This window comes from Perissodus microlepis, chromosome 8 (assembly GCF_051167445.1).
Source record: "Perissodus microlepis isolate ML-2025 ecotype Zambia chromosome 8, ASM5116744v1, whole genome shotgun sequence".
NCBI lineage: Eukaryota > Metazoa > Chordata > Actinopteri > Cichliformes > Cichlidae > Perissodus > Perissodus microlepis.
The window spans coordinates 22,974,117-22,998,575 of record NC_140468.1 but is presented as its reverse complement, the minus strand read 5'-3'; the positions used below and the strand labels follow the sequence as shown (position 1 = coordinate 22,998,575).

General features: G+C 41.6%; 1 protein-coding gene across 1 annotated transcript in view; it reads left to right on the top strand.

The window, feature by feature from the left end:
- pkd1b (polycystic kidney disease 1b) overlaps positions 1-23,641 on the top strand; it is a 29,523-nt gene extending 5,882 nt beyond the window's left edge. Inside the window, exons 10-41 of the mRNA XM_084938293.1 lie at positions 49-3,716; positions 3,792-3,944; positions 4,083-4,223; positions 4,395-4,671; positions 4,879-4,975; positions 5,101-5,229; positions 5,350-5,500; positions 6,010-6,147; positions 6,970-7,114; positions 7,193-7,879; positions 10,466-10,619; positions 10,715-10,970; positions 11,072-11,267; positions 11,399-11,566; positions 13,028-13,168; positions 13,332-13,542; positions 13,651-13,774; positions 14,940-15,083; positions 15,173-15,494; positions 15,671-15,782; positions 15,873-16,030; positions 16,489-16,691; positions 17,114-17,311; positions 17,394-17,548; positions 19,532-19,732; positions 20,167-20,341; positions 20,455-20,637; positions 20,731-20,835; positions 20,922-21,056; positions 21,136-21,338; positions 22,347-22,458; positions 22,559-23,641. Of these exons, the coding sequence (XP_084794419.1) occupies positions 49-3,716; positions 3,792-3,944; positions 4,083-4,223; positions 4,395-4,671; positions 4,879-4,975; positions 5,101-5,229; positions 5,350-5,500; positions 6,010-6,147; positions 6,970-7,114; positions 7,193-7,879; positions 10,466-10,619; positions 10,715-10,970; positions 11,072-11,267; positions 11,399-11,566; positions 13,028-13,168; positions 13,332-13,542; positions 13,651-13,774; positions 14,940-15,083; positions 15,173-15,494; positions 15,671-15,782; positions 15,873-16,030; positions 16,489-16,691; positions 17,114-17,311; positions 17,394-17,548; positions 19,532-19,732; positions 20,167-20,341; positions 20,455-20,637; positions 20,731-20,835; positions 20,922-21,056; positions 21,136-21,338; positions 22,347-22,458; positions 22,559-23,437 (10,121 nt within the window). The 3' untranslated portion in view covers positions 23,438-23,641. The remainder of the gene's footprint in view (positions 1-48; positions 3,717-3,791; positions 3,945-4,082; positions 4,224-4,394; positions 4,672-4,878; positions 4,976-5,100; positions 5,230-5,349; positions 5,501-6,009; positions 6,148-6,969; positions 7,115-7,192; positions 7,880-10,465; positions 10,620-10,714; positions 10,971-11,071; positions 11,268-11,398; positions 11,567-13,027; positions 13,169-13,331; positions 13,543-13,650; positions 13,775-14,939; positions 15,084-15,172; positions 15,495-15,670; positions 15,783-15,872; positions 16,031-16,488; positions 16,692-17,113; positions 17,312-17,393; positions 17,549-19,531; positions 19,733-20,166; positions 20,342-20,454; positions 20,638-20,730; positions 20,836-20,921; positions 21,057-21,135; positions 21,339-22,346; positions 22,459-22,558) is intronic.
- The last annotated feature ends 818 nt before the right edge of the window (positions 23,642-24,459 follow it).

The window sequence follows — 24,459 nt, the reverse complement described above, 5'->3', positions numbered from 1 at the left end:
TAGTATTCAGTACAATAAAGCAAAATTCATTTTCTGTGTTTAATCCAGAGGACTACACACTTCACGTTCAAGTCTCCAATCAATATGACACCACTGAAACATCCATGAAGATAAATGTCCGCCCTCTGTTAATCAGCCTCTTCATTTCCTCTTCCACTTTGGTGCCTGTTGTCAACCAGACTTTCGATCTGGAAGCTTCCACCGAACCCTCCGCTTTTGTTGTCTTCTACACATGGGACTTTGGAGATGGTTCTAAAGCTGTCCAAAGCATGCACGCTAGAACTGGCCGTAGGTTTGGATCTGCAGGAGTATACAACATCACAGTACTGGCTAATAACACAGTTTCATCCATTAGTGCCTGGCATGTGGTAGTAGTTATGGAGAAAATCTCTGGATTAACTGTCTCCAGCAGCAGATCAAGTGAAGTTGGCTCTGCTACAGATTTCAAAGCTGAGGTTTCTACTGGTACTGACCTCCTCTGGGATTTTGACTTTGGTGATGGGTCCCAGCAGGAGAATCTTACAGATGGTTCCATCTCACACATCTATAAGTTTCCAGGGAACTATACAGTAAAAGTGACTGTCTATAATTCTGTCAGCAAAGCTTTTCAGTCTATCATTGTTGAGGTCTATGCTTTGACTATTAGAGGTGTTCTCCCGACAGAATGCATCATGAGTGGAAAAGACATGCAGTTTACAGCTCTGGTGAATGGAAACGTATCCAGTCTGACTTTCCATTGGCTGTTTAAAGACTCAAATGTAACTGTAGTGATAGGACAGTCCACAGCCATGCATATATTTCCAAGCCATGGTATTTTTCATGTTAACCTGACTGTGTTTAGTTCTGTCACACGTACCTCATTTAATACGAGTGTCTGTGTTCAAAGTCCAATAACGAATGTTGTGATGCAACGCTCAAAGAATGTGGTGGCAGTTGGTGAACAAATATGCTTTGGTGTGTTAGTGTCCCCTGAACAGATGATGGGTTACCAGTTCAAATGGTTTAGTAACTCCTATGATCTTGCTGCTGTAACTGAAAACTCTGAGAGGTGTTTTGTCTTTGGAGATGAAGGTGTTGAAGAGGTGTCAGTAACAGCAAGTAACAAAGTCAGCAGCAAAACAGCCAAAGTTAACATTACCATTCAAAAACCACTGAGCGGACTTTCTATTAGGCACAATAGCCAAAGTGATGCACTGATTGTCAATACAGTAGCAGCATTTTGGATTGCCAGTTGTGCTGGCACCAATGTGTCAGTGCTGTGGAACTTTGGAGATGGGTCACCAGCGGAGCAGAAACATAACGTCTCACATGTCTTTACTTTGTTGGGTCAGTTCACAGTCACTGCAATAGCATTTAACGCTGTTAGCCGGGACTCTGCAACCCTCACAGTGAATGTATTACTCCCTGTTTCAGACCTTTCACTTCACACCAGCCACCCTTATTCTGTGGTAGGAGAGGAAACTGTCATCACAGCAGTTAGCAGTGCTGGAATTAGCAGCGCCAGCTACTTTTGGACAGTAGAAGGCATATCTTTAACCAGTCAGGGAACTCATGAATTTAGATTTGCTTTCCCGAGACCAGGAGTGTATCGAGTAAGCGCTATAGCACAGAATCTACTGAGTAAAAGAGAGGCAGATATTTTAATTGAGGCATTTGAAAGAATAGAGGGACTTCAGATTGAATGTCAAAGCCTGATAAATGAGAAATATATACCAACTCATGAGGAAGTGTTGTTTACTACTTCAGTCACCAAAGGCTCCAACATTACTTTCCATTGGCTTGCCAGACAGAGTGAAACAACCCAACAAATTGCAGGTGAAGAAGAACTTTTTCATTTGTTACCTGGAACACCTGGTAATCTTTCAGTTCAGCTTAGAGCCTCCAATGTGTTGGGTGAGGTTACCAAGAGTGTTTCTTTAGTAGTAGTTGAACGTGTAAAAAATGCAGTCATAACAGTACAGTCAAACTTTGTGGCATGGAAGAAAGTAGCGAATATCTCTGTTTTTGTGGATACCGGATCAGACTTACAATATCTTTGGCATATGAATGCTAACCTTTTACCCCTTCAGACACAGGAACCTTTTCTGCTTTACACTTTTCCAAGTCTGGGTTCTTATCTTGTCACAGTTGTAGTTTGGAACGCTGTGAGCCAGAGCAACAACACCAAACAGTTTTTGGTTCAGGAAGAAGTCCAAGATGTAGACTTTCAAATTGACAACAAGACACATCCATTTTATGTCAATGCAAGTGCTACTCTTTCCTTTCATGGGTTTATTCACAAGGGTAATGATCTGCATTGGGACTGGAAAGCTAGAACTGCCAAACAGAACATTTTTACCTCAACCAGTCAAACATTTATCTACAGATTTTCGCATGCAGGCACCTTCCAGGTGTATCTGAATGTTTCCAATGAGATAAGTTGGCAGATGGTTTCACACGATGTCACAGTCCAGGATGCAATCAAAGGTCTTGTGCTGGGCAATAGCAAGTCCTCCTTCTGTACTAACGAACAAGTAACATTTATTCCAACAATCTCCAAAGGAAGCAATGTAAGCTTTCTTATAACTTTCCAAAACAAACACTGGACTCTAAGTCATGATATTTTTGAGGGCCAATACACCACATCAAGTCTTCCAGTCGGGAGACACATAGTTACAGTTCAAGCTTTCAACCAGGTCAGTAGTGCAGAGGCGTCCTCTAGCATTCTAATCACTGAGCAAGTTCAAGGTTTGCAACTTGTAAACTGTTGTTCTACTACTCTATATGCTCAGAAAGGAACCCAATTCAAAGCAGAGGTTCAAAGTGGATTTCCAGTCAACTACACCTGGATGTTTCACTTGGAAAGGTCAAGGCCCACTTGGCTCATGGGAAAAGAAGTCATCTTTACTCCCCTGGATAATGGTTCATTGTTTGTTAGTGTGTCAGCCAGCAATGGACAATGCTCTCAGACAGTAAACCTGACTGCTACAGTCGAGTGGCCTGTTAGGAAAGTAAAGCTTGTCTGTCATTCAAAGAAAATATTTGTTGAACATGCTATCCGATTTTCTGCAACGGTGGGCAAAGGAAGCAATATTAAATATGTGTGGGACTTTGGAGAGTCCAAGGAATTATTAGTGACAGAGTCAAGTGCTGTTAACCACACTTATTATAACACCGGCAAATACAAAGTTATGGTCACAGTTTTCAACAGTGTCAGCAATGTGTCCTCACAGCTACACATAGAGGTGGAGGATCTTCAATGTTCCAGCCCACAGGCCTCCCTGGTCCAAAACCAGTCTACTATATTTAGGTCTAGAACAAGTTTCTTTGAAGCAAGTGTGAATATTAATTGCTCTTCTTACAAGGCTCTCTATCTGTGGGAGGTATTCACCGAGTCAGACTGTGCCTATGGCAACACTGATATTTCCGGAAACAAAGTCATTCTCCAAAATCTGGAGGATGCAACACCTTTTCTCTCAATCCCAAAGCACGTGCTTAATGTAGGGAGCTACTGCCTGGTATTCACACTTTCATTCCAGGAAACTCCCATCCTCCTCAAACTGAAGACTAACATCACAGTGGTCCACTCACCATTAGTAGCTCTCATCAAGGGAGGCTCCCACAGATGGTGGTCCAGCTTAAACAACCTTGTCCTTGATGGGTCTGACTCTTATGACCCTGATATTGAGCCAGGAGTAGAAGATGCCCTTCAGTATCACTGGAGCTGCATGACAGTGGTAGGCAGCTTTGGATGTTTAAGATTTCTATTGTGTTGCATTCATTCTGTGTCTAACTATAATAACAATTTGCAGAACTCCAAAGAGTCCTCTTTTGTAAAGCAGCCCATCGGGTGGACCAGCAGTAGGATGACTATACAAAGCAGTCATCTACACCCTGGCACAATCTACATTTTCACCCTTACTGTGCACAAGGAAGGGAGGAGACCTTCCTCTGTTAACCAAACGGTATGGAGTTATGTTGAATATTGCTTGCAATCAGATGATTTTGGAGATTTAAGCAGGTATGGATGAACTTGTCACTGAGGGAAGAAGCTACTGGGCTGAATGACCATCAAACCTTGTCTTATGTCTTATTTCTTTCAGGTAACTGTCAGTGACGCTCACTTGCTTCCTGTGACTATAGAATGTGTATCCTGTTCTGTTCGCTCATCTGCTAACCACATCAGTTACAACGCCCCCGTTATCCTTTCTGGACGTTGTGGACAATGTGATGACCAGGCACAGGTAATTATTGTGAAATGAAATGCAAAAGAAATATTGTGTGAGGTTGTATTTAATTATTTCTTTAGTAGATAAATTAAAGTAATGACTGGCTGATTATTTTTAAATTGGGAAATATATAAATATGCCTATATATTTTGTTATTACTGTGATTTATGAACATGTCTTCTACAGTACAAATGGAGAGCTCAGGACCAAAGTGGTCTGTCCCTTGTCCTTGATGAGGTCACCACTAAAGGGACATATTCTCGCTTGGTGGTGCGATCAGGCATCCTTCAGCCAGGACAGAGTTATTACTTTGCCCTAGATGTAGCCCAGCCTCACAGTGGGGAACGGGGCAGTGCCGTCTTGATGATACAAACAAACAATCCACCACATGGCGGCCTGTGTGATCTGAGTCCAGAGTCAGACATACAACTACTGGAGACAAAGGTCACCTACAACTGTTCAGGTATCACTAAGTTATAAAACAACAGGGCTACACAATCTAATTTGCATTGATGTTTTCATCTGACAGGTCAAAAGTGTAAATGTTTGTTTTTTTCACACTTTTCAACCCAGCTGACAAATTTAAGGAAACAAGTTAAAATCACACAGCTGGACTTTAATGTACGTTGTTGTTTATGGTTGTGTCTAACATCTGCTCTCTCTGGAATAGGATGGCAAGATGATGAAAGCAGAGTCTCTCAGTTGATCTATACCTTCCAGGTGGCATTATGTCAGCTCACTGTGTGCCCTGTGCTCACACTCTATAGGTAAATGGCCTCAGCTTGCAGTTATTAATAGACATCCAAGTACATGCAGGCTTAGTTATTCCTTTAAAATTAAGCCTTTCATAACACAAAGTTATAGTTTGGATTGTCTGAATTTTTCTCCCAAGGGGGACACAGTCAACGTTCAGCACGCTGGTCCCAGTGGGAAGTCCTGGACGAAGAGAAACCGTGTCAGTTATCAGAGTCATTCTGCTTGTAGAGAACCATTCTGGGGCAAAGTCTGTGGCTTTGAACAGGTGAGAAGTCGTGTTAGTTAAAATTTAAGAGAATTGTTTATGAATAATACACCTCAGGCCCAGTGTCTGTAAAGTTTAATGCACTGAACTGATGTGGCCCTGCATTTCTGCATTCCCAAGAACACTGACAGTGGAAAATCCTGCAGTCAATGAAGCTGCCCGTCAGTGGCTCAGAAACAAGAGCCAGACTGAACTGTGGGCTTTGGTCCAACATGGTAACCCTCAAGAAATCATCCCGTATTCCATTGCCCTCACCAGCAAGCTCAATCAGGTAGTGTATCAATGTAAAATGTTCATATTCCAGTGCATGTGTCATGGTCTGTGGATTTTGGTATTAGAGATTTTTTCTTGAGCTTTTTTTTGGAGTTTTAGTTTAGATTATAAGATTAAAATTCTATTAGTCCCCTCAGTGTTTCCTTCTGTGTTTTCCCTCTGTCAAGTTAATTCATGTTTCAGTGATCATTCATTTCCTTTTCTTCTTTGGCAATCATGTGACTCTGGTGCTTTGAGCTGTCCTGGGTGAATGGTCTTTACACCGTGTCTTGATGCCTTCTTGTACCCAACATCCCGATTGCCCTGCCACTCATTATGTATTTCGATGTTCTTGAAAATTAAATCTCTGTATTCCTGTGTCCTATTGGTTCCCTTTTGGAAAACGATTTTACTTGGATTACCTCTTATTGATTTCCTTTTCTGGCCTGTAGCTACTAGTTTTGTAATAAAGCTTGACTATTATTTGTTACTTTGAATCCTGAGTCTGCACTTCACTCCTTTCACCAGATGGACTTTGAGTGGACTGCCGAGGAACTCATGGATAGGAGGGAGATCCGCGGAAATGTAACAGAAGCTCTCGCCTCTCTCCCTGTGTCCACCTTACTAGATGTTGATCAGATCAGTGCGACACTGTCGCAGTCTGTGGTAAGGAACCCACAGACAATGCCCAGACAATAACTGTGAGCTTGAGGGGAAGAAGCAACAGTTTGACATTTTGGAAAAATTTACTTGGCTTTCTGGTAGAGAATTGAAGGAAAAGGTCAGCACCACTCCCCCACTGCAAGCTTAATTTAGCTCACAGATGTGAAATGGAGCAACTTTGGGCTTCGGTATCTTGCTGTGGGGGGTTTATGACAAAAGTAGCAATACTACAATGCAAAAAAAAAATTACGTACCTACTTATTATGCAGAAATTCAGCCTTTTACATTATATTACTGGATCATAATTATAGATTTAGTAACAAGAGCATGACTTTTATGTTTTATGTACTATGTGAAGTGTAAATATCAACACTGATTCCTCAGAGACATCCGATGGAAGACAAAACACTGCTCAGTAGACCATTTAACACTTTATTACTTCTAGAAGGGAGATGCGTCCTGCATGACACGTTGCCGTGGATCTCAAAATGGTGGTGTGCCCCTGACAGTTTTATTACAGAAGCTCTCTCATTCTAGTCTAAACAACAGTGTCTCAGTAACTTTCCACTAGAGATGGTCCCCTCTTATCTACATTTTCCCAAGCAAGCGTGAGTGAGAGTCTACAGCTTTCTACTCCCCAATGGTCTAATGCCTTTATTTTTCAGGGCTGTGTCCACTTAATACTACACTATATAACTTTATAACACTTATTATTAAAAAGCATAGCATTATTGAGGCACTGCAAATTATTTAATCCCAACAGAAGCATAGTCGTCTTCTTTTTCTTTTTGCTTGCATTGACATTGCATGTTTTCTTTATTCCAGGCTGTTCCCAGTGAGTTGGTACGTGAAACCTCTCAGAAGAAAGTTTTGGAAACTGTGGGGAAGATGATCCATGTAATAGAGAAAGAGACGGATCCTGCCGTTTTGTCAGCTGCAGATACAGGAAGAAACATCCTTAATGTTATAGGTGCTGGCCAACCACCATCTCCTGCATGAAATAGTCATGTACTGACATGAAATTTACCATATTTTTATGTGTTTCCAGGTAGTACTCTGGCAGCTGCGTCTGAATCATCCAGTGGTTTTTACCCAGCCTACTCGGGAACTCTGCAGGGAGCATCAATAATCTCCCTGTCAGCACTGAGTCATGCTGGAGCTCTAATGCGCACACTGATGCGTTCATATGTTTCTGGCGAGGTGCCTTTTTTGCTGTCCACCAACTATATCACCTCAGTGGGTTTCCAAGGAGACCCTTCTGATCTTCTCTGCCAGTCAAACCAGATAACGAGACAGTCATCATTTCCTGACAAATCTAAGGCTTCTCATCATTGTCAGTTTACTATGCCCTCCTCCCTGATAGCTCATCTGGAGAATACAGAGTCTGAGGTGGTGCAGGTGTTGTTTGGTTTGGATAAACTACTGGATAACAACGCTTTACTGGAAGGAGCCAATCCTCCAATTTCCACCACTCTTGTGGCCATGGAGCTCAGCACTCCTCAGGGTCAGCCCATACCCATTGTGGGTTTGGACCCTGAACAAGCCATTCAGGTCTCCCTGCCAAATAAGTACTCCTTGGATCATGGAAATGAGAGAGTAGGTGAAGATGGGAATGGGACATGTCTTACTGTAACACTACCGACTAAAGGACAGCTGAACTTCACAGTAAAAGTTCCAGATAGCCTGGATGAAAATGCAGGTTTATATATCGCCTTCAAGTTCACCTTGGCTCCAGGTACAGTTGCTTTATTTTTTTCTTACTCTGGGTCTGTCCTGCTCCAGATTTGTTTCCTGTTTCTGTTTTCATGAGTGTAGAATTTTTAGCTAAATACCCATTACAAATATGAACACAAAAGCTACTATTTCTTAGTTTAAAGCCTCTTATTAAGTCAATACACACTTCCTAAACTCTATGGGGTCCTTTAGCATATCACAGCTCATTGCTTTTATAGCCTGATACTTAATGGAGCTCTGTGGGGTTTTCTTGCAAACACAGTTACAAAAGTTCATATTGAGTTTAGAACATTGTGTGTTTTTTAGGTCTGACATAGATTTTAAAGACATTAACCTCTTCTTTTCATAAAATATTCGCAAGGCTGATATAACTGTTTAACATCCTGGACTGTTGTTTATAAATAAATACATTTACTAGGTAAAGAAGAGTGAGCTGGGGAGCTATCAGCTAATGCTTGCGCTAACTAGCTATCTTGATTACCAGGATGCATTTATGTTTTTACACCAGGAAAAATAGGTGTAAATAAGTGCTCTAGTCTGAAGCCTTGAGATGAGCAATGTCATCATCACTATTCTTGTGTTTTGAAACCAGATGTGCCGCGCTAGTAGCCAGGATCTCAGTGCAAAAATCATACACTTATTAGCTAACTATCTCAAGCCTTAGCCAACCCACATAGCAAGCAGGTCTGGCCCAGATCTGGTATCAATTAACTGCTGGTTAATATCTATTTAGTTCTTAAATAGATCCAGCACAGGATCTATTTAAGAACTAGATCCGTAGGGTTAGGGGTTAGGGTTAGGGGTTAGGGTTAGGGTGGGCCAGCACAGGACCACCAGTGTGTCTGAAACTGGCCTTGTGCTGGCCCATGTGTGGGCCACCTCTGGCAAACCAGATCTGAGCCACCAAAGGGCCGTCATGCTTTGCGGTATGGGGGCCATGTGTAAGGACATTGTGTGGGACAGATCAGGGCCATACCAATTTTGCTATGTGGGAATCAGCCTAGCCAGGATAGGTCATTTCTGGCACTATGACCTAAATTTATAAAATGGATTAAATATTTTATTCATATAACCCAAAATGAATACAACGCCAAGGGAATTTTCTTATATACTTCAAAAGGACCAAACATTTTTTGCAGCCTCCTGGTGGCTGCTAAATAATAAACAGGTTTGGAGCTTTTCAGACCCAAAGCTACTGTGCTATAAAAATATATATTTGCCCCCTTTCTTACACAATATTTTTTGCACATTACACATTTTATCAAACCTGTACATTTTATATAAGAAGCCAAATCATAATATTAGACAAAGATTTAAATTATGTCTTTATTTTAGTAAATAGCGATATCATTTATTAAGAGAAAGAAGTTATCCAAACCTGGTTCTGGTTACAATTGCACTCTAAAACTAATTATACTTGGCAGCAAGTGCAATCAAGTATTTGAAATAACTGGCAGTGAGTCTTTTACATCGATGTGGAGCAATTTTGACCCACTCTTCCTTGCAGAATTGTTTTAATTCAGCAAGATTTGTGACTTTTTGCGTGGATTTTTAGACATTCAGAAGTCGACTTGCTGGTGTGTTTTTATCGTCCTACTGCATACACAAGTAAATTTAAGATTCAGGACATGAACTGGTGGCTGGACATTCTCCTTCAGGATTTTCTGGAAGAGAGGAGAATCCATCAGTACCACCACCATGTTTGACTGTTGGTATGAAGGTCTTTTATGAAATGAAAACAGATGCAACAGGAATCAAACCTTCCAAAAAGTTCAACTGTATTTTCCCCAAAAGTCTTGGGGATCATCAGGATGTTTTCCATGGTTTTTGCCATGGACCTCTCCCGTGCCATTTTTGCCCAGTCTCTTTCTTATTATTAAATCTTGAACTCTGACCTTAAGTGAGGCCTGCAGCTGCTAGATGTTTTTCTGGGTTCTTTTGTGACTCCTGGGTGAGCTAGTGATGTGCTCTAGAACTAATTTTAGTAGATCGGCCACTCCTGAGAACATTCATCACTATTCAAAGTTTCTTCCATTTCTGAATAATGTCTCACATCATACCACTTTTTCAAATAGGGCAAGGTAGATTTACAAAGTTTAAAAAAACCCAGCTATTTTGTATTTTTACAGGTTATCTTTGTCTAATGCTAAAATTTGTTGGAAACGTGTGACAAATATGCAAAACAAAAAAAGAAAGAATAGCAGTCTACGTCTGTTGTGCATGATTCTAGTTTTTAGTCAGTTTATTACAGTCCATAGTGACTACCTCAGGGGGCACACATCACAGTCAGGGAATAGCTTTTTATCTTTTTAGATAAATAAAATAATACTGTTTAAAAATGATCAGTGTGTTGCTGTTACTTATGTCAGTCCCGAACAATGCAATGACTACTATACTTACAAAGTATGAATGCATTTTCATTAATAAATGTACTAATAACATGACTGTACACATTTCAGGATAGGAGGTATCTTTCAGGACCAACCATGTAGTGCCTCTTGTACATAATTATTTATTAAACCTGCAATATATGTTTGTGCTATTATTAATAAAATTACTGCTTTTAAACTACATTATCCACCACTAGGAGCAACTCCACTGCCTGTAGGACATGTCAAGATTGAAGCAAGCTCTGCAGTGCCGAGGACTAATGCATCCCAGGATTCCCTGATGAGAGAGTGGGCTCTTACACTCTCTCATCTGGCCAGCTCCTTGGAAGAAACCATTTTTCTATCTCCCCTGTGAGTCACGGCTCTCTTCTGCAACTCACTGCTCTAATTGCTCATTTTGATGAATAAAGATGACCTTCACATGAATTAATTTTCCTCTACAACAGTCTGAATGGGACAGATACGCCTCTTTCTGTCAACCTGAGTTCATCTCTGGTCGACGGCGGTCCAGTCAATGTGTCGGTGTGCGTGTTCAGCTCTCTGTGCCAGTACTACAATGTGAAGGAGAGGCGTTGGAGCCGGGAAGGTCTTCGACCACTGGAGGGCAGCACACTCCACACAGCGCTATGTCTCACCCAGCACCTCACCATGTTTGGGGCCAGTTTGTTTGTTCATCCAGGGGCTGTTGTTTTGCTACCACCTGTACGTGAGAACACAGAGGATTACAGCAGATGTAGATATTTTAAAATAAAATAAATGCATGATTTTTGCTCTTTTCCTTTTCCCCCTATTCAAATCTGCAGTCAGGAGAACCCGTGAGGAACATGGTAGTAGGGATTATCTGTGCTGCCCTGGTTTTGATTCACCTGCTGGTGGGGCTCATTGCCCACAAACTGGACCACTTAGACAGCCTGAGACTGAGTCAGGTACCACTGTGTGGGCGACCCGGGCTGTACCACTACAGAGTGCTGGTAAAGACTGGCTGGAGGCCCGGGGCAGGTCAGCCAAAGACAAGACATTAAAGAGACAGAAAATGAAAAGCCAAACATTACATGTAATGGCTGAATTGTCCTGTTTGAATGCTTTAAAATTAAATGGAAAGTGATCGTTTCTGTGGTGCTACCCTTCAGGAACTACGGCACACGTTGGCATTAGTTTGTATGGTCTGAAAAAGAGCGGCTCGCACCATCTGCAGAGGGATGGAGCTTTCCAGCGTGGCAGCCTGGACCAGTTTCATGTGGAGACAGATGACAACATGGGAGAAGTCTGGAAAATTCGCATCTGGCATGATAACACAGGTACATTATGTGGTCACAATTACTGGACCAGGCCTCTTCAGTTATTTCCAGTTCTGTTCCCTCAGGTGTACAAAATCAAGCACCAGGCCGTCTAGTGCAAAATAGCAAACAAATCAAATGTAAGAATGATATTTCTTTTGTTTTGTGTTTTATTTTTGTTGTGTTTTACACACGGTCACTTTGAACATGTGATCACATTTTCCTTTAACACCCCTCTGTTAGCATTTGGGAACTCAGGAGAGAAGTTGCTTAACAGTTTACCGCCTCTTTTCTCCTGTTTTTAGTCATAATGTCCAAATTTTTTACTGGGTGACAGGTGTGAGTTACAGGTGTGAAAGCTGAGCACCCAACTCTTGCTCCAGAACTATACATTCTCAGCATGGTTTGGCATTGCCTTTAATTTCCGGATGACAACATATGGTGCCCCAAAACAGTATATATATTATTCATGAATAATGGTGCCTTCAAAGATGTTAGAGTTACTCATTAATGCCATGTACACCAATGCACCCTCATGCCACCACAGATGCTGAGTTTTTAATTGCGCACTCATAAAGAAATAAATAATAAATTGTCCCCTTCTTTAATAGTCAGTGTACACGATTAGCAAAAGGAAATAAATATTTTATTGGACAGTTTTCCATCTTAGCTTGGGCCCCGGGGACTCAGGAGCAAAAACAAATTCCCTTTTTAATTGGAAGAACTTTATAATACAGCCTATAAATTTAAATTCTATTGTAATTTTCATCAAATTGAGCCTTATATTTGAGCTACAACTCTGCAGTCGTGGGCTGGTTAGTTCACTTTATAATATTGCTCACACAGCTTAAATTATTGTGTAATTATGGTTTAGGATGCAGCACTTAGTCCACTCAGCATTACAACCTGCGTCCTTAAAATTATTGTGTGGTTAAAATGTAAGGCAAGAGAAAAAAGGAACTACTAACATATTTATTTACTGTATGATTTGTGTCTCCTTTATTAAAATATTCAAAGGCTTCCTTTAAAAATGCTTACAGTACTTTATTTCTTCTTACCAGTAAGACCTCAAATTGTTACTCCCTCATTCTTGTATACTTCCTGGTAAATATTTTAAGCTAATTAAAATGACAACTTAATTTTGGATAAATTGTATCAGAAATACACAGTAAACTTTGGGGAAATTACACCCTATGTCATGGGCTGTTTTATTAAGTGCTACCTTTTCTTTGCATGGTAGAGTCCATACTTGCCTCTGTGGACAGACACAAAACACCATGTTCAATAAAGTGGTCCTGTATTTAAAGTATAGGGATTAACTTATTAAATGGTTAACAGGTTTGCTTTCTGCATTTATGTTTTACACAGGAAACAGTTTTTCTAGTGAATGAAATGTGTGATTAATTAGTAACAGTAAGTGTTTAAGACATGTCTGCGTGTGTGCGTGTGTGTGTGTGTGTGTTCACATGCATGTAAATACAGGTTTGGACCCATCATGGTATGTGCAACATGTGGTGGTGTGGGACCCTCAGACAGACCACATGTTCTTCTTCCTGCTAGACGATTGGCTCTCTGTTGACAATGAGACGAACAGCACAGTGGAGAAGGAAGTACTTGCCTCTTGTAAGGTTACAGATGTTACTCTGAACTTAACTGTTTAAATGGAAAAGCACTAAGGCCATTTCTTAAGCAGACCTATCAAAGTTCCACTTTGTGTGCTTTCTCTTCCTGTAAACTGAAATATTTTTCTTTCATTGTCTTTGAACCGTTCCATTTGTCCCCAAAGGTCCAGAGGAGCTCACTCCATTTAAAAGGGTGTTCACCTCCCAGCTGATATTTGGCATGGTCGACCGCCACCTGTGGCTATCCCTGTTGGAACGCCCCCCTCACAGCTGTTTCACGAGGGGACAGAGAGTTACTTGCGGTGCCCTTATGCTGCATCTCTACCTGGCACTGGGGGCTCTGTGGTATGGAGCTGTTGGCACTGTGGGGCACAGGTGAAGTGACTGAGAGTACTCTTCTAGGTCAATACTCGAAGATCTAATAATTCCAGGTATAAGCAAGTAGATTATTGATCAAATCGATATGTGTTCCTTATACTCAAGTGGACCCATTTCAGCCCATCTGCTGGCCAACGTGGAGACGGTTGCTGTGGGGATGACTGTTGCTGTGCTGGTGTTTCCTCTCCAGTGTTTCCTCTGCTTCCTGTTTAGAAAAGCTCACAGTCGGGTAATTAAAAACAGTATCAACTTTTTATTTATTTATTTTTTTTACTAGTGAACCTATTTAAAGTAACTTGAATATCAATGCATTAATTTCAAAACATTAGACAGAATACTCGTGCCATCAGAGAGTTGCTGATTAGAGGTTGTGTCAGCTGTGTGTCCATGCATTGTTTGTTAAACACTCTCACCCACATAGCAAAATCGGTATGGCCCGGATCTGGCCCACACAATGTGCTTACACATGGCCCACATACCGCAAAGAATGATGGCCCTTTGGTGGCCCAGATCTGGTTTGCCAGATGTGGCCCACACATGCGCCAGCACAAGGCCAGTTTCAGACACATTGGTGGTCCTGTGCTGGCCCATGTGTGGATTACCTCTGGTAAACCTGATCTGGGCCACCAAAGGGCCGTCATTCTTTGCGGTATGTGGGCCATGTGTAAGTTGTGTGCAGCCATGGGCCAGTTGTAGACACACTGCTGGCCCTGTGCTGGCCTATAACAGTTTCAGCTCTGGCCCCAGATGTCAGCATAATGTGTACCTTAATCAAGCCATGTAATACCAACATGTGCTGGAACATGATAGTGCAAAAGTAACATGACAAAACTCTGTTCAGACAGTGAATGGACTGATTCTTATACAATGCTTTTCTACTCTCCCGGATTACTCAAAGTGCTCTATACAACATCCAACATTCACACACTTTCTCTAAGCTGAGTGCTTACTAACTACATTCATACACATTCACACTTATAACATGCAGACAGGGATCGAACCACTAACCTTCCGATCAATAGGAGGCCTGCTCTACCACCTGAGTTACAGCCACCCACTGGCAAAGATGAGTAAACCCTCACTAGTTTTTGGATAAAGTGTAAACTCACAAACCTGTCAAACCTGCATTTGAAACGTTGGCTACCGTAGCAGTATAGTATTGCAACATGGCATTTGGGTCTTCTAACTAAAATAAGAAAATAGGAACATAAATAGTGCCATCATTGCCAGACCTGGTCCACATCTGGTTGACATACAAACGGCCATGACACCAGTCAGTCAGAAGTGCCAGCTTGATACCAGATCCGGGCCAGACCTGCTTGCTATCTGGGCACTTGTGTGAGAGTACACTCAGAAATGTTAACGCTGCAGGTGTATGTTTACATGTGACTCAGGTAACCGTGGACATGTCAGTCCCTCCCTCTCCTGTTTGTCACTCTGTGGAGATGGACGTATTCCTTGGCCAATCGGAGTTCTCCTGCCCTACTTTTCTGTCTTTGCCAGATTCCTCTGGCCGAGTCACTGACAGTCCTTCATCCGTAAGGACATGCACATACACAGTATACTTGTTATTTTACTCCTGTCTCTTTCTTAGAATAACTCCAGTTGTTATTCTATCTTTCTCCAGTTGCCGGAGAGTAAGGCCTTAGACTCCAGCATCCTGGACTTCTGGGCTGCCTCTGGTTTGGCGCCCAAGAAGTACGAAGCACATCAAGAAGATGGCATCGTAGTGTGGCCATCATGTGACAGCCTACTCAGTCTACCAGTGGGTTCAAGCCCCTCCAAGCCAACCTTAGCCCCTGACCCCTGCAAGGCTTCATCTGCTCGTCAGCTAAAGCGGAAAAAGGCCTTGATGCAGCTTCACTTGACACCGCACAAATCCCCAGATATGAACTCCAATCGAGTCCAAGTTCACAGCCACAATCTGACAACACTTCTTACTCTTTCCGGTAAGAAACTGTTAAAGCGTAATTAAATTCTGCTATTGACGTGAATGGTCTCCAGCACTTTGCTTCTTGCTGTTTCTTGCCGACTTTCTTTAAAGTAAAAATGATTCCAATTCTGTTCTGGGAACACCAAGTTTTCTGAATAACGTCTGATTCTGTATTCTTGTGTTTGGTACCAGAGGAGGATTTACTCATGTCTATTGAAGCAGCAGACGACACAGCAGATGCTAAAAACAGCAACTCAGACAGTGGGCGGGATTCTCCGAGAACAACATCCTCAGCCTCAACCATGTAAGGAAAATAAAGATTTCTTTTTATGACGTTCTTTATTGACAGGTAACATTCTGTATCACTTCAACTTTTTTTATTTATTTTTTTTAGGCGGAGCACCTCCTGCAGCAGCTGGTCAGAGCACAGTGAGGATAACTCCCAGTATGGCACTGGACTCTATGAGTGTCCATCTGTAGACTCGATGGCAAGCACCTTCCTGCCAAGCACTTCTCCTGACTCCACATGTTCCTTCTACACAACACGCATAGGTACCATAAAAGGTTTTTCTTGTTAATTGTACCCACAAATGTATTGTCAGATGTACTCCAGTACTCCTTCAAAGAGTGGATACTGTTTCAATAAAGTGTTTTGGGATGGTTTAAGAATGGGAAACAGATCTGTGTGGGCACCTAATTCCTAATGCAACAGCCCAGTAATGGAGCAGGTCCATAGGGCAGATCCATATCTGCAATCAGTCGCCCATACTACATATACAAATACAATTCACAATTATCATTTTAGCTAACTATATATAAGTTTAAGGCCTTCTCTATTACAAAGCACTGTACTGGGGAGAAGCTGAATATAAGAAACTGAGGTAGTCATCACTATTTCCATGAGTCCCTTTACAGTTAACCCTGGTTTGGAATCTTTTTTGTTAGACTATGAGACAAAAAACATCCTATCTAGAATTTTTTATTCACATTTGGAGATTTTATTTGAACAGGTGTTGCTCGGAGTCAGCCAGGCAGGCTACTTCCTCGCTGGGCGCTGCGTGTCATTTATCCTCTGCTCGCTTTGCTGCTTGGAGGGTGTCTGGCTGTGATGGGACTCTATGGAAGCTGCTTCTCCAGGACAGTAGTACTCATGTGGCTGGTATCAGCTCTTTCTGCCTTTCTCACCTCTGCTCTGCTGCTGGAACCTCTCAAGGTGAGTCAAGCATGTGGTCCAGTTTGTTCACCTCTCTGGGTTTTGGCAGATTATAACTCCTTTGACTTGCATGACTTGCATTTGTATAATGTTGGGTTGACGAGACAGTTTTTATCTTTCACGCACTCCTGCAGTCACACACTAATCTACCAATGCTGAAGCTGGATCATGTGCACTCACACAAAGTTCAGACGTTCCAACAGTCATTTCAGTCTAATCAGACTTATCCTTTGATTATCTCTTTGATTATGAATAAAGGTGATGTACTGTTAGCAAACAGGAAAAAGCTGTTTTAGCACTCATTGTTAACACATAAGGGTGGATGTTCAGACTTTCTACCCTCTCTCAGATGTCCTGACAGGAAGTTGGGGCAAGGACTTCAATCTCTCTCCATCCAACCTCTCTTGACACCTGTTTTTCAGGTGTGCATGCTGGCCTTGATCTACACAGTCCTGTGGAGACCTGTGGATCCAGAGGTGGAGGAGCAGCTGGCTCAGGAGGCCACTGTGGTGAGGCCGTTTGGAGAGCAGAGCGGGAAGGTCCGACCGCCATGCGGCTACGGCCTGCTGCAGGCGAAAGAGGAGGCTCGCAAAGTCCGAGCACTGCAGTCAATTATGAGGGTGAGGAGAAAATATTTAAGATTTATTTCTGTCTGGGAATTTTTCTTCCCAGACGTCACACCTTTTTTTCTTTTTTTTGCAGCAGTGTGTGTGGCAGATGTTATTTCTGTTGCTGGTGCTGATGGTGAACTACCAGGATGCAACGGAGCAGAGACAGGCCAGGCTTCTGCACTCCACCATCAAACGACATCTTCACGCGTCACCCTTGGGGTTTCCCAACCTCACCTCACTCAAAGAGTAAGGGTGACACCAAATGCCACACACACACAGCACACTGTAGCCACACAGTGTAAAATGTGGGGACAAATCTCAAGTTCTTTAAATTCAAAAGGTCAGAAAACATTTAGATGTTTAATGATTGCTGAACTAATCGACAGAGGGGCAGATTTACTTAAGAGGGCAAAATAGCATGTGAGGGCAATCCCCAAATAGCGCTAATAAATGTGGTCAGTTTTGCAGGTGAAATACAAAATTGGTGCTGTTTTTCTAAACAGTTCATTTGAATAACAAGCAAAACAAAAGAAGAAGTTTCTTTGTGGCATTGATTATTGCCACAATCAGCAGTAAATTGTGCATTTCACACATTAGAAAATCTGTTTGCACGCTTGATTTAAATCCCCTGTTATTTGTGGCTTAAGAAAATAAATCTCTGTGTTTCCACCATTTATATGCACTTTTGTAACTGCACTTTTTTATGCAAGTTTGCACTAGAGTAACGTGTTTGCAATTCTGGTCCCAACTCGCTGAAAGAACTGTGTCAGATTTATGCTGTTTATATCAGACATGATAAGAGCTGATTGTTGTGAACTTTGACCTTCTGGGTCCCCCAAATAAGTAATTACATTTTTTTTCTTGGTATCTATACATGACATAGCAAACAACAGGTGTGTGCATTTGTGTTTTCTTTAGCTATCCTAACCGTGGAGCAGCTTTTTCATTTTTCAGTGGAAACAGAACAACAGTTTCAACAGTGATTGCTGCTTTTTAATGCAATTAGTTTTTTTAAATAGTGACATGTTTAAAAAAGACAAGATTTAAAATGGCATAGGATTACTGTTGTATAAAACAACCAAAATTAAGCACTTAACTCCAAGTCCTTGTTACAACCATTTAAAAAAATAACAATTGGAATACAATGAACGATTTTCCTGAATATGTTTTATTTGTAAAACAAAATAAATTTATGATCAAAAACTTTTTTAAAATAGTTTTGTTTGTTTATTGTTTTAAATACAGAATACACAAATTAAAACTATTAGGTATTAAAATGGTTTTAAAAAGGCCAATCATAAAAGTCGGCATTGTGCAGTTGTTTTTACTTATTTTAAGTACATTTAAAAAGAACAAAGGAAAAAAAAGGATTATATACAAAATAACATTTAACAGTTCATTTAATTTTTTTTTTAAATTCCAGGTTTTTTCCAGTTATCTAAAATGATTTTTCAAGTCTTGCTTTAGTTTTAGTCACAATTTTGATGTACGTGCACAATGACAATAAAGGGCTTTTCTATTCTATTCTATTAGTGTCACGGCTGCGCTGGCAGCCCGTGGTGATGAGGGAAAGGAGGACCCAAATGCAGGACTCTGGTGATGATGACAGTGCGTTTTTATTTACAGTGCAGAAAATAAAGACAACCAATATATCCCTGTGTGTTCCCGACTCCCGTTCCGTGTCTCCCTTTCGTGTCTCTGCTCCCTGTGTACCATCCACCGGCTGCTTCCTCATTCCCGCAAATCCTCCTGGTAAACACACACAAAGGCAGCCTTCAGAAAACTCTAGAATCGTGGCAGACTAGCACTTACTGGCTTGCTGGGAAACTAACAGCTAGTCACGCATAACAATCCTGCGTTGTGGAGCTCTCAGCCACACTGTTATGTAGCTCCCCGACGACGTTAGGTCAGCTTCAGGCGTGTGTGATGATCCAGTTGGCAGGGCCACACCCACCATGCCTAAAGGTGCCCGACACAGCCGCACCCCTACACATGCACACCTACATACGCCTATATATAGAAACAAAGGACAGCAGCACAATACAAGGACACGGTACCCAATATATTATGCAAGTCCATAACTGCTCACTTTAAATTTACTGCCTGGTGATTTTGCTGGGGACTACTTTCAGTTATGTGTCAATACATGTTTGGTGGACTGCATGAAACAGTGTTTGTGTTGCCTCCGGAGTGCAACTGTTCAGCTTATTCTACTCTTTCTTCTTGTAGCTGGTTTGACACAGAGCTGTGGATCAATCACACCTTGGTGCCACATCTCCACCAAAACCCCTCACTGCGACTCGTGGGCTTACTGCAGCTGCAGTACACACATGCGCTCGGTAGCCAGGCGGTTCACCTTCAGTCAAACAACAGTGGAACGATACCCGAGCTCCTCACTGCCCTTCACATGGCAGGAAGAAGCACGAAACAGTAAGTGGAATTGTTAGAGCAACATGAGTGCTTCTCTCAGACATGCTGAGTGTGTTCATTAATACTGTTGAATTGACTCTTTTGCAAATAATGAGGCGTGTGAGCCCATTAGAAGTTGCCAAAAAGCAAAACAATGGAACGTTGTTTTTCTTCTGAAATCAAATGGAGCATTAACACGCAAACGACCAAAAACTGTGGTGCACATTTTGTCTGTGGTGTCCAATCGTCTTCTAATGTCGTTATTTATCTGTTTGTTTATGGCCCACAGATTCTTGCATAACATTTACCCTCCATCGTAATGATAAACTCAAAGCTTTTATTTACGCATGGGTCACGCTTATCGAATTGCATTCATTTACATATTCAGTCGACAAAAAAAGGACAAAAATAAAAAGGTGAGTTTTTATTTGATGATTTCTTTTTTTTCGCTCCAGGTTTGAAGCTCTTTCTATAGGGTTCACTCAGTACCACAGAGAGTCTGCTTTATTTCTGTGCGTGTGCATAAAACTTGAGCAGACTCGGACACAAGCCATTACATCCTGTCTCTCTATCCATCCACTCCTCATCCCTCTATCCGTGTCAGGACTGGACCTGCAGACGGCACTTCCGGTAACAAATCCTGCAGTCTTTCAAATGAAATTCTTTCACCATAATCTGGTATTTAGAGCTTAATAGTTAATAGAAAGTACTTATTCACCCAATCCAATGACTTTATACCGCAGATTCTTCTGCTCATCTCTGCTCTCCTGACTGTACTTGGGGAGCTGTGGTCTGTGGCCACTGAGCGCACCCAGTATCTGCATCAATGCCATCACTGGTTCCAGCTGCTCCTTGCCTTCTTGTTGCTGACAACAGCTATCCTGCAGCTCCGCTTCCTGTCTTGTGCGTCGTCATGTGTTTCCCAGGTAAAGAATAACATTTTAAAAATCCTCAGTATTCACTAATGCTACACCAAGCAAAACAAAATTTGTATTCAATAACCTTTATGTGCTATTTAGCTGCGGTCCCAACCAGACAACTTCATCAACTTCCACAGTGCTGCCCTTCTGTCACAAAGGTCCTCTCAGTGTGCAGCCATCCTGCTCACTCTGCTTGTTCTAAAGGTGAAGTATTGTCTAACACATGTCCACAGATATTTCACTTTGATTAAAAAAAAACCAAAAATACCCCAACTCATTCCCATTTCCAGCTGCTGGGAACCTTACGGTTTGTGCAGAGGTGGGCTGTGATAGGCAGAGTGTTGCACAGAGCCTGGAGGGAGCTGCTGGCTCTGGCTGTCCTACTACTGCTGCTGATGCTGCTCTGCACTCACCTTGGGAATGTGGTATGAGCAGAAAAACATCAGCTTAAGCAAAGATATTTAAAAAGGCGTGATGAAAGATATTTGATATGGTTTGTTTCAGCTTTTTTCACAATCAGTAGAAGGTTTCCTGTCAGTACAAGACACCAGTGTCTCAGTCTTGTCCTTTCTTCATGGTCGGATCGTCCTGCAAAAAATCTGCCATGTCCACCCTATCCTGGGCCCTCTCTATGGGCTGCTTCTCATGGGAGGAGGTGTTTGGGTTTTGGCTAGACTCTGTGGAGCTGTTCTTATCCATACTTACAGGTACACAACATTACCTTTCTTTTGATGCTATGTTTGCTTTAACCAAAGTTAGGTTTTGTTCTTTTTTCAAAGACAACAGAGTTTTGGAGACTGTCGAAGTTGTTAGCCCCTTGAGAAACTGTGTTTTAAAGACAGAAATAGCCCTTCAAGCCCTGCATAGGCCTTAAACAAGTTTATAATCTTGCCATACTGACATTTGATGTTTGGCAATTTGTAGCTGTGAAAGTCTTCTAGGTGTCTGGTTACCTAGAAATTCCATCTTAAGATAGAAAGATAATGTCACGGTTCTGGGTCCTTTTGACCCAGCATTTTGAGTTTTGTGTTCTAGTAATATTTTGTATTACGGGTTATGTTCAGCTCATTTGAATGTAATGTAAAAATGTAAATGGAAAAAAAAAAGGAAGATGATCTGTAAATCTTTTAAACATCCCAAAGTCACCAATACCCATGACATCAGAGATGCAGGCTTTTGAGTGCTGATAGCAAGCCAAATAGTCCACTGACCCACTTTCTTTTTTGATTACGTTATAGATGTCCTGATATCTTTGTTTGAAAATTCTTGGCAGACCTCATAATTCATGGCTTTGTATATGATGTTATGTTATCTTGGCCTAAACTCAGCAAAAGCGCTACCAAACCATGATGGTACCAACCCCGTGTTTCACAAATGGATAAAGTTCTTGGCAAGTTCTTTGGGGATGGCAAAAATAAAACCTCTTTCATTGCAAAGAAGTTGCACTTTGTAACCCTGCACAGTATTACACACCTTACTGTTGAAGTGATCTTTGAATTTCTATTACTTTTGTGATAATATAGTAATGTTTTCAGTAAGAATTTCTGTATTTCCACAAAAATATAAGTGGTTCACAAAATTTTGAGTGCCACATTGTATCATAGGAAGTTTTGTTAAATGGCATGTTGTTTTGAATGTTTTGCTGAAATTTACTGAAGATAGAGCCACAGAGGGATCTTAAGTTTTAATAAACCATCTTCTTTCGTCTTCTAAAGGGCAGAGCAGGCTGAGTTGTTTCATCCAACCATTAAACTTCAGGACTATCAAATGGTGGAGTTCTTCATCAAAAGGCTCAAGCTATGGATGGGACTCACTAAGGCTAAACAGGTGAATAGACTGTTAAATGTGAAGCATTCCATCAGGAAGGCTGAGTAACTAAAAATTGTAGCTGTTGTTGCTGATTTTGCACATTTGTTCCCCTTTCTAGTTCAGACACAGGGTGAAGTTCAAAGGCATGGACATCCCTCCTTCCAGGTTTTCACAGGAATCTTGTCTCTCCACCCTGTCATCAACCGTTTCTTATTCCCGCTCCCCTTCTTTGTCCTCCGCATTCTCGTCCCCACGTCCTCTATCCTCGGCTCTCTCCCATAGGTCTAAGGACTCGTCAGTGTCTGAGCTTGGTTTTGAAGTCCAGCAGTACCTAGACAGTCTGCTGCCCCGTGTTACTGCTCTGTTATCTCGTTTTGATCGGGTCAACCAGATAAGTGAGGACATTTACAACCTAGAAATTAAACTGGACGAGGTTCAGACCAGGAGAAGGAAGACATGGATGAATTATGAGAAGAAAAGTGAAAGAATCTTTGGAGAGTTAGGAATACCAACAGGCGCAGATGAAGGAAGGATAACAGGAGAAGTTACTCACAGGAAGACCAGTCTCCATCATCCCAAGCTACCAGTCTCCCTTCCATCTACACTCCAGTCCTCTGTCCCTTCAGTGTACATGTTTCCCAATACATATATCTCCTATTCCGAGTTTGAGTCAGTAGCAGTTCAACCTCAGCCAGCTAGTGTTGTGCACTCTTGCGAAGTTGCCGACCCTACACCTGGAATCAGTGTATTGTATTCAAAAGCTCCTCAGTTTGAAAAGTTCCCCAGAAGAAGAGCGTGGCATTCTGGGAGCTCTCATTCAGCTGATGCTGCTCAGAGGACATTCCAATTCTTGGAAGTTTCTCCATGTGGAAACGGAGAAGAAAATTCTGCTTTTAATCCCAGACCCAAAAGTGAAGAAGGCTTAAGAAGATCTATCGGGGATGGGATTCCAGTAAAGAGGAAAGCTTGGATCTCTGAAGGACCAGAGACTGAGTGAGAAACCTCACAATGGAAGAAAAATGTCTGTGTCTGGAAAACAGAATCATTTGAAAAAAATGACCGAAATGAAGACGCAAGTTTTCGCTGTTGTCCATTTTTTGAACATTTGACTATACTTTACAACATTCTATAACTCTAAGTGGTAAAGACACTGTGCTGTAGATATTTTGCTCTGCAGATGAATAAAGGCATGACCATTTGATTCAGACATTGCAATATGTTTGAAATCCACTCCAGGAACAAGCAAAAGTCCCTCAGATAGCAATATTAAATTATAAACCAAGAAATTGTTTGGCAAGAAGCAGGAGCAGCAGAAGGTCGGCTTATACATAACAAATTCCAAATAGCAAAGAGCAGGAAACTAGAAAACATCCCTAATTAACAGAATGTTACAGTTTAATTGGACTTTATGCTCTACATCTTTGAACAGAGAAAGTGTTCCCTCATAACATTATGTGTGTACTTCTGTGTGTTTGCTTTAAGTGTTAACATAGCCTAGGACTATTTTACATACACATGTTATATTGTTACCTAACCGAAGGAATAGAGATAATTTAAGGAACAACACATTCTGACATTTAAGTGCTGGAGTGACAAACCCAGTCAGTGGAACCAATGCTGGATAAATGGGGATAGTTCCAGTAGGAAGAGCATCTGGCATAAAATCTTAGTCAAAACAAACTTTCAAATTCTGGTTCATAAAGAATAAAATTTCCATACCAGATTAATTGGGGCCAGGTTAACAATGACCGCCTCCGGTACTGTTGGCCAAGAGTGTACTGGTGGAAACTGTGCTACTGCTGGCAGAAGACAAAGGAAGAAGAAGGGGGGGGGGGCATGTTAGGAGGGAGCAAGAGAAGAGAAGGAAAGGCAGGAGTTTTTATGTAAGAGTAGGGACTTTAAGTCTAAAAGAGAGAGAGAGCTGACTTCTACCATGGTGTAGGTATGAACAGAAATGGAGGATGGGTGATCTTGAAAGAAGAGTATGTGAATGTGAATTAGGCATTTAACATCATTTAT